At 45.3% G+C, this 20259-nt stretch overlaps 1 protein-coding gene across 1 annotated transcript in view; it reads left to right on the plus strand.

Annotated features, from left to right (window-relative positions):
• Window positions 1-542: 542 nt before the first annotated feature.
• The window catches only part of depdc5 (DEP domain containing 5, GATOR1 subcomplex subunit), a 36371-nt gene continuing 16654 nt past the window's right edge, over window positions 543-20259 (plus strand). Inside the window, exons 1-29 of the mRNA XM_030767251.1 lie at window positions 543-627; window positions 1342-1425; window positions 1906-1993; window positions 2151-2197; window positions 2287-2372; window positions 2472-2555; window positions 2696-2745; window positions 2841-2910; window positions 4060-4138; window positions 4259-4320; window positions 4955-5024; window positions 5692-5764; window positions 6137-6240; window positions 6578-6652; window positions 6800-6934; window positions 7377-7438; window positions 7633-7706; window positions 7875-7944; window positions 8317-8353; window positions 8473-8593; window positions 9197-9426; window positions 9931-10131; window positions 10701-10836; window positions 11429-11523; window positions 13572-13628; window positions 15229-15385; window positions 16603-16763; window positions 17104-17224; window positions 18709-18876. Of these exons, the coding sequence (XP_030623111.1) occupies window positions 1356-1425; window positions 1906-1993; window positions 2151-2197; window positions 2287-2372; window positions 2472-2555; window positions 2696-2745; window positions 2841-2910; window positions 4060-4138; window positions 4259-4320; window positions 4955-5024; window positions 5692-5764; window positions 6137-6240; window positions 6578-6652; window positions 6800-6934; window positions 7377-7438; window positions 7633-7706; window positions 7875-7944; window positions 8317-8353; window positions 8473-8593; window positions 9197-9426; window positions 9931-10131; window positions 10701-10836; window positions 11429-11523; window positions 13572-13628; window positions 15229-15385; window positions 16603-16763; window positions 17104-17224; window positions 18709-18876 (2783 nt within the window). The 5' untranslated portion in view covers window positions 543-627; window positions 1342-1355. The remainder of the gene's footprint in view (window positions 628-1341; window positions 1426-1905; window positions 1994-2150; window positions 2198-2286; window positions 2373-2471; window positions 2556-2695; window positions 2746-2840; window positions 2911-4059; window positions 4139-4258; window positions 4321-4954; window positions 5025-5691; window positions 5765-6136; window positions 6241-6577; window positions 6653-6799; window positions 6935-7376; window positions 7439-7632; window positions 7707-7874; window positions 7945-8316; window positions 8354-8472; window positions 8594-9196; window positions 9427-9930; window positions 10132-10700; window positions 10837-11428; window positions 11524-13571; window positions 13629-15228; window positions 15386-16602; window positions 16764-17103; window positions 17225-18708; window positions 18877-20259) is intronic.

Consider the following 20259-nt stretch of genomic DNA (forward strand, 5'->3'; position numbering starts at 1 on the left):
GTATTAGGCAGAATGACATAACAGGCAGTATGTGCTATAAAAGTGTTACATCCGATTTACAAAATAAGAATAAAATAAATGTAAAACTCATATTTTTGTGTCAAATATTCTTCATTCATCGTATTTCGATTTGAACATTTCCATTTGAAACTGTGCCTCGCCGTCCTCTGTTTGACAAGCTCATGCATTGTGTTGTGTTAAAAAAAAATGACGCTGTGTTCCGTCAATTCTACTCTGAGACCTTTGATTTGCTCGTTTCCTTATTTGGTGAAATTGGGACTTAAATTTAACGAGACAGAACTTGATTTATTGCCTATAATTTTCACCATACGTGACCTCTGAAAGTGTGGGACCGCTATAACCCGTTTCCTCCAAATACTGCAGATCGGCCAATCATTTGCCGTCAATGAACAACCTCCAGCCAATCACAGATCACTATTGTGTTATAGGCGGGATATTTTTCGTGTTTTGATCAAGACCGGAAGTAGGTGTAGAACTAGACCCTGCAGCAGAGAAATGATGGCGTAAAATTAAGTTTTAATAAGCGATCATAGAATACTAAAACTAAATATGCTGTCTCCTTTATGAACTCGTTAACAGGAGAAAGTCTTTGCAAAATTTAAGACGGTACGTTTCACTCCATCTGTTGAGACACGCAGGTTTGTTAGCTAGTCTGTCACGAGTTAAATCTGATTTGAAACATGTCAGAGCCAAAGGGGCACAAAGGAAGGCTGGTTTGATACTTCGCCTCTCACATTCGCTTACGTTTTGTCGTTGACGGACGTCTTATTTGCATATACATAATGGGTGGACGGACGGCATGATCTCTGTGTGTCGGATAATTTAACGATTTTTCAGAACGTAGGTCTACTTGTAAAGCACTTGCTGCAGTTTGTGAACAGTTTCCCTCCCTAACGTGTTACGGGACTGCTAGACTTATTGGGATAGGCTTAACATCGGGATAAAGCATGGTTATATTTACGTTAACAAAGGTACAGCGAGTCATGCACAGGGCTGGGCTGAAAATGGGCCGGAACCCACCCCTAGCGGCGTTTGTGGGGTAGAATCTGCCCGTTTCCAGCACCACTTACAATAGGATCCTGTCAAACTTTGCAATATGCCAGAGTGAAATATCGGTTAGAACTAGATGCAGGGCGCTCTTAGAAACTGAGTATTTAGAACTTTATTAATTTTACTGAATGAGCTCTTGAACTCCTAAATGAACTCTGAACTCTTATCCAGAATATTCCTTAAAGCCCTGTCATGCATTTCAGTTTGCTGTAAGGTAACTTGTGATTACAGCTTTTCACTGTGGTAGCACGTGTCCTTCTTTGTTTGTAGGCTTTTTAATCACAATGACTGTTACCATGAAGACGAACAAGTCCTATAAACTTGTGATTCACAAGAAGGGTTTTGGGGGAAGCGGTGAGTAGAAAAAAATGACATCTATAGTTTTTCCATGGTATTGTCCTCTTTAAACAGATACACAGGAGGTTCTTACTCACATCCTTAAGCAGCATGAGGGTGTTCCTGTCTTAGGAACATTCCTGTTTGAAAGGAATACCTTTTGGCCCAAGTAATCATGTTTGTTGAGAATTCTGTGTTGTGGAACATCTCCCAGGTCTGAGTGTACCAGTTTACTAGTTTAAGTTGGGTTTCCTCTCAAGTGGGTCCATAGTCAGAGTGTAACGAAATTAAAATTTAAAAATTTAAAATCGGACGAAGTGCTGAGGTATGATATTTGTAACTCATACTGGAAGGTTTTGGAAAAAAAAAAAAGAAAAGTATTTTACTGCACTCACACTGCACTGTTTGACAGTAAATTAAGTAAAGATACAGAATGCAGAATGCAGTTGCCATGGTATTAAACAGAATTAATCTGACCCCCCCCCCCCCCCCCGACAGATGACGAGCTGATGATGAACCCTAAAGTGTTCCCCCAGGTCTCTCTGGGGGACATAGTTGAGATTGCACACCCAAATGACGAGTACAGGTGAGTCCAGGTGCAGGGCTGCTCAGAGAATGGTGAAGATGCTCAGTTCTCTCAATGATATTGTGGTTATTCTACATAACGTTTGTTTTTTTGTTTGTTTGTTTGTTTGTTTTAAATAAACGACTCTCTTGAATAAATCTATCTTTTCTTTTCCCAGTCCTCTCCTACTCCAGGTGAAGAGTCTCAGAGAAGACTTACAGAAAGGTATCACGTCGCTTCCATGCCGCGTTGCGTCCACACCCGCCGTGATGTTTCCTTTAAAACGTCTGTGTGTCTCTTCTCTCTCTCTGCAGAGACTGTAAGTGTGGACCAGACTGTAGCGCAGGCCTTTAAGCTGCGGGCTTACCAGGACGTCTTCATCAACATCGTAGAGGCCAAGGTGATCTAAGACAACTGTCATCTCAGCCTGTGTACGGTACAATGCGCTGTTCGAGTTATTATTGAATATGGGCCGCTGTGGTCTGTCCCTGTTTGACAGGACGTGACCCTGGATCTGGTGGAGCTCACATTTAAGGACCAGTACATCGGACGAGGGGACATGTGGCGATTAAAAAAGAGTTTGGTGAGCGGCCGGTCTGTGTGTTTGGAGAGTGCGAACAGGTCGTGTGTATGTGTGTGCAGAGACGGATACAGAGAGATTTTCCTGCCTCTGTTTTGTGTTTTCGCTGTGCATCTCAGTAACTCTCTTCTCGTCCGTCCTAGGTGAGCACGTGTGCGTATGTGACCCAGAAAGTGGAGTTCGCTGGGATCAGGTACCTGCGGTTCTGCTGCATGAGTCTGACCTCTTTGCTCTCCGGCCTAAATGACCTCTGTCTGTATCTCTCACTCCTCTGCCTCCTTGTCTTAGGGCGCAGGCCAGTGAACTGTGGGTGAAAGGAGAGAAGGTCACGTGTGGTTACATCAGCGAAGATACAAGGGTGAGAAACAACGAATCCACCTCTTCACACACTGCCTCTCTCCACTGCTCTTCACACACTGCCTCTCTCCACTGCTCTTCACACACACTGCTTCTCTCCACTGCTCTTCACACACACTGCTTCTCTCCACTGCTCATCACACACACTGCTTCTCTCCACTGCTCTTCTCACATTGCCTCTCTCCACTGCTCTTCACACACTGCCTCTTTCCACTGCTCTTCTCACACTGCCTCTCTCCACTGCTCTTCTCACACTGCTTCTCTCCACTGCTCTTCTCACACTGCCTCTCTCCACTGCTCTTCACACACTGCTTCTCTCCACTGCTCTTCTCACACTGCCTCTTTCCACTGCTCTTCACACACTGCCTCTTTCCACTGCTCTTCACACACTGCCTCTTTCCAGTGCTCTTCACACACTGCCTCTCTCCACTGCTCTTCTCACACTGCCTCTTTCCACTGCTCTTCACACACTGCCTCTCTCCAGTGCTCTTCACACACACTGCCTCTCTCCACTGCTCTTCTCACACTGCCTCTCTCCACTGCTCTTCTCACACTGCCTCTCTCCACTGCTCTTCACACACTGCTTCTCTCCACTGCTCTTCTCACACTGCCTCTCTCCACTGCTCTTCTCACACTGCCTCTCTCCACTGCTCTTCACACACTGCTTCTCTCCACTGCTCTTCTCACACTGCCTCTCTCCACTGCTCTTCTCACACTGCCTCTCTCCACTGCTCTTCTCACACTGCCTCTCTCCACTGCTCTTCACACACTGCTTCTCTCCACTGCTCTTCTCACACTGCCTCTCTCCACTGCTCTTCTCACACTGCCTCTCTCCACTGCTCTTCACACACTGCTTCTCTCCACTGCTCTTCACACACTGCCTCTCTCCACTGCTCTTCACACACTGCCTCTCTCCACTGCTCTTCTCACACTGCTTCTCTCCACTGCTCTTCACACACACTGCCTCTCTCCACTGCTCTTCACACACTGCCTCTCTCCACTGCTCTTCACACACACTGCTTCTCTCCACTGCTCTTCTCACACTGCCTCTCTCCACTGCTCTTCTCACACTGCTTCTCTCCACTGCTTTTTACGGCGCTGTGTCCTTGTACGAAGTGTGAAACTCTAAAAGAAGTTTTTTTTTTGTCAGGTGGTTTTTAGATCGACTTCGGCGATGGTGTATATATTTATACAGATGAGCTGTGAAATGTGGGACTTTGACATCTATGGTAAGGTTCAGCCTGAGTCCGTGACACCAATGCCCCTATATCAATACCCTGCAGTCTGATGTCTGATCCCCAGTGTTTAAAGTCAAACCATGCACTGTGCTCCCTTTGGCATGTTTGCAGGTGATTTGTATTTTGAAAAGGCGGTCAACGGGTTCCTCTCTGATCTCTTTGCCAAATGGAAGGTGAGTGAACTCAAACCCGTTTTACTGTACCACGCGCGATTGGTTGAGTCCAACTTTCGGTTTCCTAACTGTTTATAAATTTATGGACGTCTCGTAAAAGAATGAATAAATCTGAACCTATTCGGAACGTGTAAGAAAAAAAAACAAAAACGTTTGACTTTTAGAAATACATTGTTTTCCTTTGAATAAACAGGCGCATGAACAGCGCGTTTATCGGTGCCATTTTATAGTTGCCTATAAACACAACGGTTGGAAGCAATGCTAACAAGTCATATAACATTAGATTTTGAGACAAGGGTGAGAGCAAACCTTTGTTATGTTACCTTGTTTTTAATGTTACATATACATTCGTCTTGAAGGGATTCACTGAATGATGTACGTGTGAACTGTGAACTCTGTGGTCTTACTCATGTAAATGTGTAACATGCTTTTGTTTGTTTGTAATGATTTTTTAGTTCATAGTGACGATAATTCATTCATTCATGCGTTTCAGTACAATGCTTGGCCAGCTCCCATCTGTTAACCATGCCAACGTTTATATGAAAAAACAAACAAAAAAAAAAACAGGCTTTGACTTTTCGATTGTCCCTAAATGGTAGTGTTTAGTGAACTGAGCATGTGAGGTTTATTACAGGAGAAGAACTGTAGCCACGAGGTCACGGTGGTTCTCTTTTCACGTACGTTCTACACTGCCAAATCACTGGGTAAGCTACTCTTTAGCCTCCACGAGAGTCCTCCACACATGCACACACGTTACACAAGCCTCGCTGGGGAATTATGTAAATTAAAAAAAAAAAAAAAAGATAATGGTACAGTCTTTTTCATCGCTAATAAAATGAATGTTCTACCAAATTACAGCTTTGGATGATAGAATTTTCTTTCCTGTTCTGCCTCCTGTTCTTGCTTTTGTTCAGTAGTTATGTAAGGGATGTGAAGGAAGTGAGTCAGTGTTTCAGAATAGCCCCAAGTTGTAACAGGGTGGATGGTGTTTCAGAAAGTCCTAACAGGGTGGACACGACCAACATGCAAAGCACGGGAGTCTGAGACCTCCCTGAACGTCTCAGACTTCTGTGCCGTCGACTTGCTCACGACTTGGTACATAAATGAACGATTTTTCACAAAACAGCACTTAAATGATTCTTATGAACTGTTGTTGACTGTTTCTACTGTCTGGTGTAAAATGTAGCTCTGATTTCAATAACTGGTTTCACGCAACCAAATGGATCACCCAAAATCATTACCCAGCAACCATAAACACAAGCATAATTGACTGCTCACTGACCAATTAAAGTTGAATATACTACAGTGTCATGGGGTAAAATGTGTTGATTTTAGTAATGTTTTGTTTTTCTTGGATTTCCATGGTTTTAGATGAATTTCCTGAGATCCAGAGGGGCTCTATCAGGCAGGACCATGAGGGCCGTTTTTATGAGGATTTCTATAGGTCGGTGAAACTCCCTGTAACTTCCTGGATAGATGAGAGAGTGCTTCATTCATTTAGCTAGCTGGATTGTGAATCTTATTCCCTTTGACCTTGGAGGAACGGCTTAATGTCAGAACAGTGTGGCAGTTGGCAGCTTCTCTCAGAGAAAATGTCTCCTGAGGTGTCCACATAGCGGGCTGCGCCTTGCTCCTCTTAAAGTTGCTCCTGGGTGGAGTCACCTTTTCAGTAGATGTTCTGACGACTTTATCTGTTTTATGTATCTGCAGTCTTTTATGGCAGTATGGCCTTTGGGGTGCTGCCCCTATGGGAAATCCAGTGCGCGAGATGTTATTTTTCGATTTTAAAGGTGGCTTTTCTCCGTTTTTGTCGTAGGGTCGTGGCGCAGAACGAAAGACGTGATGAGTGGACCTCCCTGCTGATCACCATTAAAAAACTCTTTATCCAATACCCTGTGTTAGTCCGCCTCAAAGGAGCAGGCAAGTCCCACTGTTCTGTTCTCACTCTGCTTATAGACACACACACACCAATCAAATAAGCATGTAAGGCATACGAATGAATGGGCATTGTTCCAATTCTCTCACATTGTTCCCTTTTCTTGTGGCGTCTTTCTCTTAATTAATGTGTTAAATGACTGTCTTACATGGTCAGGGTCAGTTTTAGTCATTTTAACCATGTTAAAATGTTCGAACAGGGCCCCTGTCTTACAAGAATACACCAAAAATATGACCACACTCAGGAATCTGCCCAGAGATCCGGGAGGCAGCGCTTTAGACCGATAGAGTGACATTTGTTTTGTGTTTATTTGACTGACAGATGGTTTCCCCTCTGGCCAGAATTCCACTGCGGCCCAGGGAAATTACCTAGAAGCCATCAACCTGTCCTTTAACGGTGTGTTCCCAGCCTCGTCTCTCTCTGTGTTCTCATAGTGCCGTGTGACAGGGGAGAATTCTAACAACACTTGTCCAGTTTGAATTTGTTACATTGTCACTTGTTACATGGTTTCATGTCTCTTTCTGTTCTCTGATCACATCTCAGTCTTTGACAAGCATTACATCAACCGCAACTTTGACCGCACCGGTCAGATGTCTGTGGTCATCACTCCAGGAGTGGGCGTGTTCGAAGTTGACCGCCTCCTCATGATCCTCACCAAGCAACGGATGATTGACAACGGTAAGCTCAGAGAGGATTGGTCACCATGACAACAGTAAGCGCAAACAAGCGGCTGTTATGGTCACTATGACAACGATAAGCAGTGGGAGGATTGGTCCGCGTGATCACTGACAGCAGTAAGCACAAAATAAAAGTGGTTGGTATGGTCACTATCACAACGGTAAGCACGGGGAGAGGAGTATTCAGTATGGTCTCTATGACAACGGCAAATTCACAGAGGGTGGGTCGGTCAGTTCACCGAGGTAGTAGTAGAGGTGGCTCAAGGTCACTCAAAGGTTATGGGTGTTCATACCCAGAGTGGGATAGTTGATTTACACTTGAGCAAGGTTGCTCCATGATGTCAGCTAAATATAACGTAAATATAAATCGTCACTGTTGGAATATTACTCATGAATGCAAAGCGATAATGAAATTTGTTTTTTGGTTTTTTTTTAATGGACAGGGATTGGTGTGGACCTGGTGTGTATGGGAGAGCAGCCTCTCCACGCTGTTCCTCTGTTTAAGGTCAGCTCGTCCAAGTTTTTCCGACATACTGGGAATGACTCTGATACTGTCCTGGTATTGTATTGTGTGGATGAGATCTGCAGAGGGGTTTGGCTAGTGCTCATGCATAATGAATAAGTGTCGTTTTTGTGAATGTCGTCACAGGTTGGATAATTGTCTGTGTGTGTGTGTGTGTGTGTGTGTCTGTTTTACAGTTACATAACCGTACAGTGTCTGGAGACTCACGACTTGGAGATGACTACAACCTGCCGCATTGGATTAACCACAGGTTGGAGACACTGGGCTGTGTTTGAAAGAAGCACTTGCAGTTATAATAGCAAAAAAAAAAAAAATCTTAGTGAAAGATAGAGAAAACAACAGCCTCAAACCATTTTTTTCTATTAATACATTTTTATATTTGAATGTTTTTTTTAAATTTTTTTTAAACTTGTCCCAGTTTCTACACGTCAAAGAGTCAGAACTCCTGCAGCTGTTTCACGCCCAGGATAAAGCTAGCCGGACGCAAGGTGAGTGAGACAGAAGGTTCTAGAACATCACGGCCCTGCTGCATCACCGTAAGCTTCGTATTACTGTAAACACATTGACCTTCAATGGTGCAAGATCTGGAAAACACAAGCAAGAATACAGCATTGGCCCACTTTTAGGTTAAACTCTTAGAAAAAAAACTATACACGTTAGAGACACATTCCAATGACTTTTGATGGGGGTTACTATTACTCAAATATTAAAGAAAAGTGTCATCATCTAGTGGTCTAGAAGAGTTTCTAGAAATGGTCTAGAAGTATTTCACGGAGTTGTGTGCGGTTATGAAGTTTTGAAAATAAATATCTTGGTTCCTATAATCATTTCCTCTTGCCTATGTGTCTCTAATTCCACAGGTCCACGCGGAAAAATCGAAAAATATCAAAGACCACTGTAAGATATTCACATCACCTTTCCCACAGTTCACTCAGTTAAATTCACCATAAACGTTTGCCTGAATGTCTTATGAATCTCAGCTGAAAGGAATTTGCCTCTTTTATTTTTTCCTTTAGCTCTTGGAACGCCGAAGGAATCAGAGAGCAGCCTTCCCATTCAGGTTGACTACGACGCGTATGACGGTCAAGTGTTCCGACTTCCTGGACCATCTCGAGCCCAGAGAAGCACCAATTTCAGGTCTTTAGCCTGTTAGCGTTTTGTAATATGTGTGTAGTTTTTAGTGCGTTTGCAGTATATGCGTGTGTTATAGTGACACTGGTTGACTCCAACTCTGACTCTGTGATGGGTGTGTGTGTGTGTGTGTGTGTGTGAGAGACTGGCTGACTCTGACTCTGTGACGGGAGTGTGTGTGTGTGTGTGTGTGTGTGTGTGTGTGAGAGACTGGCTGACTCTGACTCTGTGATGGGTGTGTGTGTGTGTGTGTGAGAGACTGGCTGACTCTGACTCTGTGATGGGTGTGTGTGTGTGTGTGTGTGTGTGTGTGTGAGTGTGAGACTGGCTGACTCTGACTCTGTGGCGGGTGTGTGTGTGTGTGTGTGTGTGTGTGTGAGACTGGTTGACTCTGACTCTGTGGCGGGTGTGTGTGTGTGTGTGTGTGTGTGTGTGAGAGACTGGCTGACTCTGACTCTGTGGCGGGTGTGTGTGTGTGTGTGTGTGTGTGTGTGTGTGTGAGAGAGACTGGCTGACTCTGACTCTGTGGCGGGTGTGTGTGTGTGTGTGTGTGTGTGTGTGTGTGAGAGACTGGCTGACTCTGACTCTGTGGCGGGTGCTGTTCGTCAGGTCTGGGAGAGACAGGGAGGCGAGCGGGAGAAAGAGCTGGAGTTCGGTGGAGACCAGTGGGGTGGCGGGCGTCGGCTGTTCTCCTCCCGCTCGGCTGACAGGGCCCGAGGAGCAGAGGAGCCTGGCGTCTGACGACAGCCTGGGACGCGTCTCCAACTTCCTGCTCATTCCCCGCCCACCCCAGGCACAGTATGAGTGTAGCAGCTCTCTGGGATACACCAGCACCAGAGGTAACAACAACAACAACAACAACAACAACAACAACCTGCCTCTTAATCAAGGGTCACTGACAATCTGACTGATACACTCAGACACGGGGTAGCAGCACCAGGATTCGAGTAGTGTTTTTTGTGTGTGTGAGAGTGTGTATGTCTGTGTGTGTTTCAGAGAGAGTGTGTGTGTGTGTGTGTGTGTGTGGTTGAGATACTTGAGGCATCATGTCAACCAAATTTCCCCATAATGTGTGTACAGTATAAATAACACAATATAAATGTACTATTGTTATCTTCTCTTTTCTGGTCTCTAATCAGGGAACCTTTTTCCGTAAAGATGTGGCTTTAAAACATGTCCATGTATTTCTTTGGTTAGGACAAAGTTATTAAACTTCATTTACCGTGAAATAAAAAGGGACAGGCAATTAGGATATGAAAAACGAACTAGTCTATGTGTTTCTATTCGTGTTTGTGCATTCATATGTTTATGTGGTGTGTGTTTTGTGTGTGTGTGTGTGTCAGAGCTGATGGAGAAGATGATGGAGTCCCAGCGTGACTCGAGCGCTCCGGGCCGTTTCACCGTGGGCAGCGCGGAGTCCACTCTCCACGTTCGGCCCGGTGGCTACACCCCTCAGAGGGCACTCATCAACCCCTTCGCCCCCTCCCGCATGCCCATGAAACTCACCTCCAACCGCAGGCGCTGGATGCACACCTTCCCCGTGGGTGAGGACATAAACACACACACACACACACACAGCAGACATACACACACACACACACACACACACACACACACACACACACGCACACAGCAGACAAGAATGTAAAACATTCCTCCCTGAGTGTCCATAACCACTCTAACCTTCAGTGGTGCAAAATGTAATCCAAACGCACATAAACATGCAGATTTGACCCCGCGGTTGACCCCGCTCAGAGGACGCATCTCCAGGGACTTTAAAAAGCAGGAACAGGTGCTCATAGAAACACATTAACTCAAGTTGTGGGGACCCAGTAAACTGCACATTCTGACCAGACACTGTCGTGCCCAGGTCATTACACAAAGGCCTGGGTAATGAGCAGGTACACTGAATTCAATGGGAAAGTGGAGAGTTAGAATGTGCTTTCCTGTGGAAGCCCAGGACTGAAATTGAGAACCGCTGGTCTGAAAGGTTAAGGTGTATGGATCTGTACTGTACTGGTTTTCTTTATGAGGTGGTACAGGGAAAGGGCGTCCTCACTAATGTTCACTCAGTGCTGACCAGTAAAATCGCTCTATTGGGTAATTGTACCAGGCCCGTCTGGAGAGCCGATTCAAATCCACCACCAGACCCGACAGAACATGGCCGAACTGCAGGGCAGCGAGGAGCGAGACCCCGCCCACACCTCCGCAGAACTCCTGGAGCTGGCCTATCAGGAGGCGGCTGGCAGGTTAGCCACACCCACCTGTGCTGAATACATTGATATATTGTGGCTTGTGCGAGTCCCCAAAGCTTAAAGAAGTGTCAACGAGTTTTGCTAAAAAGCATCTTTGCACAGACCTCGATCCTCAAGACTGGTGTTCAGTGAGCATGTTAGATGGGTGGGAAATGCCAGGTTCTCTTTTAGTGTTGGGTGCTTCTCCGATCAGTTCATATCACACTGTACTTTGAATTTTGACCGGTAAGATTACATCGGCTAAAGCATCTTTTGGTCATTTTCCAAAAGATAGCATGTTTTTTTTTTGTTTTGTTTTTTTTAGTATCAGCCTGTGTTTAGTTGTAGCATGTGTTTGATGTGATAGCCTGCATTCGTAAGCGTGAAAATAATTTTCTCTCCATACAACTGTATCTGATAGCGCTGTATATGGTAGAGACACACACTTAGCGTTGAACAGATCTTTCCCAGTGTGACAGCTGATCCTTTCTACTGGCCAGCCCTAATTTGAATGAGTTTGTCATGTTTCAGTCATCGTTCAGATGCGTGTGCTGTGTCTGTTTGGTTTAGGTCAGCAGTCGAGCTGAACATCTTTTGTGTTTTTCAGACGAACAGCATCTCGCCAGACAGCAGAAAATGGTCTCTATATCAGCGGAGGTGTGGAGGAGTTTTCCGGAAGCCCAGCCAGTAGTAACAGTACAGGTGCAACCTATAGCTGTTCCCACACACCTCACCAGTGTCATACCTGTCTCTAAATACCCTCTCTGTGTCTCTGTGGTGTTACCAGTCTCAACCCAGTGAGTCCAGATGACCCTCTGAAACGCTGGGCTTCTCCTCTCGTCTGTTCGTTCAGTTTACGATAGTTTATGAAGTCTCACAGTTTTCAGAAGGAGGGGAGGGAAATGGTTGAGCTGTAACAATTCCAAATGTTGCTGTACAATCAATTGTCTCAGAAATAACTGCGATTAACGATGTAAAGTAACACTTTACTTGGATACTCCGCCCACAAAGGGTTTACAGGGCATTTATAACAGTTTATAACTGTTAAATGAGCTGCAGCTCAGCTGAGATTCAACCATTCGTATATACACTGTTGGACATTAGCGGAACATTAGCATGTTCAACTAGATTAGCGAAATGGTTTACTAATGGTTTGTTGAATATGTGTATATACATTAGGCTATTGAACATTTGTGTAGCACAAGTTGACCCTAACTCTAACCCTAACCAAGTTTCAAGTTTCAAGTTTTATTGTCATTTACTAGATAACAACGTGGACATCATTATCAGCGATGAAATTCTTGGGCTCGGGGCCAGCTCAACTTGCAAAAGTGTAGCAGTTAAATAATAATAATGAAAGAAAAATAAAAGGTAAATATAGGAGTAATATAAGGAGATATATAATGGAATATATATGTACATGTGCAATAAACAGAAATGTACAGAAATGTAGAAATATAAAAATATAAGACAGATATAAGAGTATAGGAGTATAAGAATGTGTAGTGGGTGAACAGTCCTGAGTGGAACAGTCTTAAAGTGCACGTGCAGCAGCACAGACAGTAGTGGTGTACACAGTATCGGATGGGGTAGATGAACAGTGCAATATTGCAATATTGAAGTTCAACTCAATCAGTCTGAGAATATGTGGGTATGTTCATGAATCGTCACATGTGCTCTGTAAACTCTCTGTGGGCAGACTATCCAAGTAAGGTCTCACTCCAACGTCATAGTCTCTTTCGGTCAGATTTTTAAAATGATTTATTTATTTATTATTTTTCACGCAAAGTAAATATTTGAATGAACCCCAGGTTTATATCTTTTGGTTATTTCACCGTTATGTGACCCAGATAATGTAACAACACAAGCACACGGCCTATGAAGTAAACCACGTCTTGGCTTGACACCAAAATGATCCCAAAAACGGTGAAGTCGTGTTACGTTTTGAAACAAGCTCAATCTCGTGTCGTGTTTTCTGCCCCTCTCTCTACCAAACGTAGGCTCCTGTCTGTTTGCCCAATCTGGTGTCGAAGTGATGCTGTAGCTGACAGCTGGTTGACAGTCTAATCTCTCCCCAAAAGGCCGACTGTCCAGTCGTAGTTGAGCTGAACTCAGTTGGGCTTGCAGACTCCCCACATATTGACAGGACCAGCGGGACAGCGTCAAGCCATTTTTTTTCACCAACACTAAATGAAACCTCAAGTGAAAACCAAACGTGTATCAGTTTAATGTCATGGGCATTTCCTCAAAGGTACAACACCGCCTCTCACGAAACTGCCCAATTCTGCGGGGATTTTTAACGCCGTGAAAGCCGACTTAACTTCGCACCTGTAAATCCTCTGATAGGACAGCTACTGTTCTGTCGCACCACAGGGCGCACACGGAGCGGGCACTGGAAACGTGTTTGATGGATCCAAATAAAAGTATGACCATACTCTGACCCTCGTTAAAAAAAAATTAAAATGCTATGACTCTCATTAAAAAAAAAACCCAAATACTTTAACCGCAGTTCAACAAAGAAATCGTGATCACATAAAAAAAAATCACGTTTAAACAGTCATGACATAATTGTCACAGGCCTAGGAGGTGATCTAGTAACCAAACGCCTGTGGGTACGATCCCCAAACAGGCTTATGTGTCCCTAAAGGTTACGACCAAAACTGTGTGACCTTCGACCTGGAGGGTAATAATTATCACTCTAGATGGGAGTGTGAGTTTTAACAAATGAACTGAACCTGATATGTTTACAGGTACACCCGTCAACCGTGGTTCTTCTTTTGAAGACTTCTCAAGCAGTCCGGACCCAAGTAAGTTACTCACATATTTTAAAACTAACACAGAAACTTACACACACACACACACACACACACACACACGGTCATAAACATGCCTTCACACTCAGTCCAGTGTGTAGCACATGTACCAAAAATTTGGCCTATCAGGCAGCTGATGAAGGGATCTGAGGTTTTTGATTGGTGCAGTACTTTGACAGCGGAATTTTTTCCCCCGCCCACTTTGAAGATACAGAACCGTGCATGTGCCCGTGGCCTCCGATAGGTGGGATTGCCTGAGCAATCAGGTGTCTAGGAGGGAGTCATTTGCTTTCTGTTTCTCTTTTGAATCTAGAATGTTCTTCGGGGATCTTCACCCTGAGTCCTCAGACCTCTGAACAACTCTCAGAGGCAGTTTTACCTGAGGTCGAGGGTGTCCGAGTTATTGGTTATTTTCCTTCCACTGACTCCCAACTTCCTGTCTCCTTTGCTCTGTGCCCTGTTACTCTATAAGATTACGGGGTTTAATCTCTTACACGACTCCAAGTTTCTCAACATACTTTTTTTCCCCAAACTGTCCCTTTTCCACCATTTTCCTCTTCTTTACTGGTCTAAACTCACTCTGGATGTAAAGTGATGTGGTTACCAATCCACTGAGCCTGTCTGCTTCACAGTGAATGTTTCTCTATGCTAGCCTTGCCACAGTAGAGTTCAGCACTTTTCTCTGTGTGTACATGTACGTGTGTGTGTGTGTGTGTGTGTTGTGCGCTTGAGTATCTGTAACTGTGTTGTATGTATGTGTGTGTATGTGTGTTATCCTTGTTTGCATGTGTGAATATGTGTAAATGACTGGTGTGTGTGTGTGTGTTTTGTGCTTTTATGTGCGTGTTGCAGACTTGCGTGAATGTGTTTGTATATTTTGTGTGTGTATTGTTTGTGTGTGTGTGTGTGTGTGTAGCGTGGGTGTGTTTCTCAGGCTACTTGGCTGCGCATGTTCACAGATTGTAATCTTAATCAGCACAATGATGGGCTGCATGTTTTTAATCTGAACTACACACAGACCTAATGTACCAAAATGATCTGATTTAATGACAACAGTGACACTAATGCTCTCCTCTCCTTTTTTTTCCATTTCTCTCTCTCTCTTTTTCTCTCTCTCTCCCCCTCTCCTTCTTTTTTTTTTTCTCTCTCTCGGCGTGCCGTGGCGTGTTTCTGTGAACCTGCATCTACTGTTTCCCTGTCTCCATCTGTACCCCTTTCTCCCTCCTTTATTCTTTCATCATCTGTCTCTTCTTTATTCTGTTGTTCTTTCTCTGTCTGTCTGTATGTCTATATGTCTATATATGTGTTGTCCCGACATGTATTCCTTTCAATTTTCCCTTCCTCTCTTCCTCCTGTTCTGTCCCTCCCTCTTCATATCCCATTGCGTGTTGTGTGCGTGCGTGCGTGTGTGTGTGCGTGTGTGTGTGTGAATGTGGCTTTGGTCTGGGCTCTGGTACACTGTTTGTACTGGGGGGCTCTGCGGTGCGTGTGTTTGTGTATGCGTGCGTGTGCGTGTGCGTGTGCCTGCGTGTGTGTGTGTGTGTGTGTGACGGGGGTGCCCCTGAAGCACTGCTGCTCTCTGCCCCTCCGACAGTGCCCAGTTTCTGCTGCACAGTTGGGGTGGACTGGAAGTCTCTCACCACCCCTGCATGTCTGCCCCTCACCACCGATTACTTCCCTGACCGTCAGACACTGCAGAACGACTACACAGAGGGCTGCTATGACCTGCTACCCCACACCGACCTGGAGAGGTACTCTCACAGAACACACACACACACAAACATGTTCACTGACACAAATACACACACATACACACAAACATATTTACTGACATACACACACACACTAGGTACTCTCTCAAAACACACACACACACACACTAGGCACTCTCACAAAACACACACACACACACGCACAAACATGTTCACTGACACACACACACACACACACACACATCTTGGTGTTAGTATGTCATATGTGTATTTGAGTGTGTGTGTGTATATCATATCACATATGCATAAACCAATACCCACACTCACACTTGCACACAAACATACTCACTGATATATACACACACACACACACGTACACATACTCACACACACACACACAGCTCTGCGACCATTTCATCCTTTCCTGGGAAACAGGTTCAACAAATTGACTTTATCGAGGACTGTTATTCCCAGATATCCTGCAGGGGCCTAGATTATAATCTCACTGTTCATAATGAATGGCAATCTAAAACACACAGACACAGCCTGACAGCACACACACACAATGACTGACTACACGATACACACTTCCTGAGATCTGATGGAATACGCTGTCCTGTTCTGCGCACGTTTTGACATTTGCTTAATGCCTCATAGCAACAGTATCCATGTCCCATTTCAGTGAGGGGGGAAAACTAGATCACACAACGCTTTGGCATTTGACACAGCACAGAACTGCACGGCGTAGAATCTCTTTCTTCATCCTCTCTCTCTGTCTCTCTCTCTCTGTCTCTCTCTCTCTCCCTCCCTTGCTCTGTCTCACTCTCTCTGTTCTCAATTCTGCCACACTTTCACACTCATGATCTCTCTCTCCCTCTCTCTCTCCATATATATATTTATTCTGTCATGGCTCACACACTCGCACCCCCCCCCCTCGCTCTCTCTCTATTTCCTTACACACTCGCACACTCCCTCTCTCTCTCCTGTATTTTCTCACATTCATTCTTACTCTCTCTCTCCCTCTGTCTCTCTCTCTCTCCTGTATTTTCTCACATTCATTCTTACTCTCTCTCTCCCTCTGTCTCTCTCTCTCTCCTGTATTTTCTCACACATTCTCTCTCTCTTTCTCTCTCCCTCTCTCTCTCTCTCTCTCCCTATATTTTCTCACATTCACCCTTTCTCTCTCCCTCTCTTTCCCTGTATTTTCTCATACATTCTCTCTCTTTCTTTCTTTTTTTTCTCTCTCTCTCTCTCAGACGTGATGAAGACACGCCGGTGATGACTGCACCCCAGGTGTTTGAAGAGTTTCTCTGTCAGCGTCTGATGCAGGGTTATCAAATAATCGTCCAACCAAACAACAGGAAACCGCCGCCTTCCGTGGCCCCTCCCCTCAGCAGCAGCCCGCTGTATTCCCGAGGTAACCGCATCCTCCTCATCCTGTGTACCAATAAAACTTTAGCGATATAAACTCTGTTATATATAAACCCTGTTATATTACTGCATTTATACAGACCCGTAGCTCACTTCATGTTTTCTCCATTATCATCAATTGCCTTCTATAAACGGAGATAACGTCACCCCTGTCTCAGTACTCCTGTTTCCAACTCAGTGTGACTGGTTTATGACCACTGGTTCGTCATCTCAGACAACTTATCTGAGATTTTACACTGATAACATTTAGAATCATTATGTGAATTTCTGTTGAAAACGAGGGTTGAGTTGCTGAACTCAGACCAAACTCTGTGTGTGTGTCACAGGGCTGGTGTCCAGACGCAGGCCAGAGGAAGAGGAGTGTGTTTATTGGCTGAGTATGGGCAGGACCTTCCATAAAGTCTGTCTGAAAGACAAGATCATCACAGTCACACGATACCTGCCCAAGTCAGTCCACCTCTGCTCTCAGCAGATAAACACTGTCACGCCCAGCAGCCGTTACCGCTCAACCTACAACTGCCAAATAAATCTCACACAGTCAGCCGTTAGTACACCCGCGAACACCTCCTCACACAGTCAGCCGTTAGTACACCCGCTAACACCTCCTCACACAGTCAGCCGTTAGTACACCCCCTAACACCTCCTCACACAGTCAGCCGTTAGTACGCCCGCTAACACCTCCTCACACAGTCAGCCGTTAGTACGCCCGCTAACACCTCCTCACACAGTCAGCCGTTAGTACGCCCGCTAACACCTCCTCACACAGTCAGCCGTTAGTACGCCCGCTAACACCTCCTCACACAGTCAGCCGTTAGTACGCCCGCTAACACCTCCTCACACAGTCAGCCGTTAGTACGCCCGCGAACACCTCCTCACACAGTCAGCCGTTAGTACGCCCGCTAACACCTCCTCACACAGTCAGCCGTTAGTACGCCCGCGAACACCTCCTCACACAGTCAGCCGTTAGTACACCCCCTAACACCTCCTCACACAGTCAGCCGTTAGTACACCCGCTAACACCTCCTCACACAGTCAGCTATTAGTACGCCCCCTAACACCTCCTCACACAGTCAGCCGTTAGTACACCCGCGAACACCTCCTCACACAGTCAGCCGTTAGTACACCCGCGAACACCTCCTCACACAGTCAGCCGTTAGTACGCCCGCTAACACCTCCTCACACAGTCAGCCGTTAGTACGCCCGCTAACACCTCCTCACACAGTCAGCCGTTAGTACGCCCGCTAACACCTCCTCACACAGTCAGCCGTTAGTACGCCCGCTAACACCTCCTCACACAGTCAGCCGTTAGTACGCCCGCTAACACCTCCTCACACAGTCAGCCGTTAGTACGCCCGCTAACACCTCCTCACACAGTCAGCCGTTAGTACACTTCCAAACAGCACCTTACAGACCACAATACTACACCTGCACAGACGACTACACATCCACTGTTAATCACCACTTTAACTATTGACAGATGCAGAGTCAGACACACACACACACAGTCAGCTGTGTTGGACCTGGCAAACTAACGTTATCACACACAATCATTCTACACCCGTCTTACTAATTCTTCTAGACAAGCGCGCGCGCACACACACACACACACACACAATTATTTACCACTGGTTCTTACCTGATAGATTTTGCTTGGCAGTCCTATGTTTTTGTGCTGTACACTGTGTGCATGGGGCCATGTATGTGCTCATGACTGACTGGCCAGGGAGTCCCCTGATGGTGCTGGAACCCGTTCAGCACAATGAAAACATGTTTAACAAATAAAGACAGTCAGTCAATGTGCTGTAGAGCAGTGTTCAGTCTCGCTGGGGGTCTCACACTCTGTGTTGGGTGTGATGTTCAGACCCTGGCTGATCTGAACGTACGCGAGGCGTCGATAACTGTGGCCCACTCTGTGTCCCACTGCGTGACAGGTACCCGTGCGAGTCTGCTCAGATCCAGTACTGTTACAGCCTGTGTCCTCCACACGCCGACGCCAGTTTCCTGTCCTGCTGGGTGGAGTTTGGTCACGAGCGTCTGGAGGAGTACAAATGGAACTATTTGGATCAGTACATCTGCTCCGTCGGATCGGAAGACTTCAGGTACCGAACGGGTTGGGAACTGGGCGTAGACCTTTTATATACAGACCTCAGTCAAATATGTATTTGAAGTGTTTGAGTAACAGGGCCCTGTCCCAATTCTCTTCACTTGCACCCTTTTCTTGTGACCTTGTTTTCTCAAGAAGCAGTCTAAATGGCAGTATTGAGGAAGACCCCGATACTACAGTAGAGATCCTACTCACAACTCTACAACTCACACTTGTGGAAAATAATAACGAAATAAACTCAGATGACATGACTGGAAATTGTTACTTCAGTCAAATATAATTTCACATTAACGCTTTCCTTTCTTTTCTTAAAACAAAAATGCAGAACACATTTTCCCAGCTCTCCCATACAGGTGATGCCTCAAGTTTTTTGTGTTCATGCATGTAGTTTGACTTTGTACGAATCAGATTGGTCCTTTAACGAAATCAATCATTGCTCCACAAATAGCGCACTAACACGCTAATAACAGTAAACTAACACGCTAATAACAGAATTACTGCAGCGTTAAGCCAAAGCAGCCAAACGGGAATAAGCAAAGATTCAAAGGTTCTCACCCAAGAATGATCTGAAGGTAAGACCCAATCTTTAAGCCGAGAATGAATGTTATGAACAAAAGAGGGCCCTTTGCGCTGACGAGTGGATCACGTCATTTTATTCAACGGACAGCAATGGTTCAGCGCAGTGACCGCGTCATCGTAACGCTAGACTTCCACACAGCGAAACACCCCTCGAATTTCGCCCTACCACTTTTCGCTCTGGGACCACGGTCGCAAAAATAGCAAGTGAGTCACCTCGATCAAAAGTTCGAGTGATGGTCTACAGTGATCTATTTGCCCCGACCAGAGCCGTTAAGAGAGTGTTTTTCTACCGTTCTGGCCTCAACTAAGTTCATGTTACATGTAAACAACAACCCATGTTGATAGGGTGCGATTTGTGTGTGTGTGTGTGGGGGGGGGGGGGGGGTGTTTTGAAATACAGTGGGCCTATATTCAGTACACTATGAAGCCTGTTAGGTTATTTCTTGCCAGTGGCAGATCTAGGCTTGTTCTAAGTCAGGGGCCATAAAGGGGCCACATTTTACACAGAAGGGCCAAGTATATGTCCAACATCCATGCACAATGCCCATTTTAAGTATATGTCCAACAACCATGCACGATTCCCATTTTAAGTATATGTCCAACATCTATGCACGATTCTCATTTTAAGTATATGTCCAACATCCATGCATAATTCCCTATTCAGTAAGGTGTATATACATTTCACAAGTCATTCCTAGTTTGCTGTTGGCTACAGTTTCAGATTTGAGGAAAGATACATCATTGAATGTATTCTGGAAACTGTTCCTCGTTCAAACACTTTGTGTACTTCAAAAAAGCT

The sequence above is a fragment of the Chanos chanos genome, chromosome 3 (genome assembly GCF_902362185.1).
Source record: "Chanos chanos chromosome 3, fChaCha1.1, whole genome shotgun sequence".
Lineage (NCBI taxonomy): Eukaryota > Metazoa > Chordata > Actinopteri > Gonorynchiformes > Chanidae > Chanos > Chanos chanos.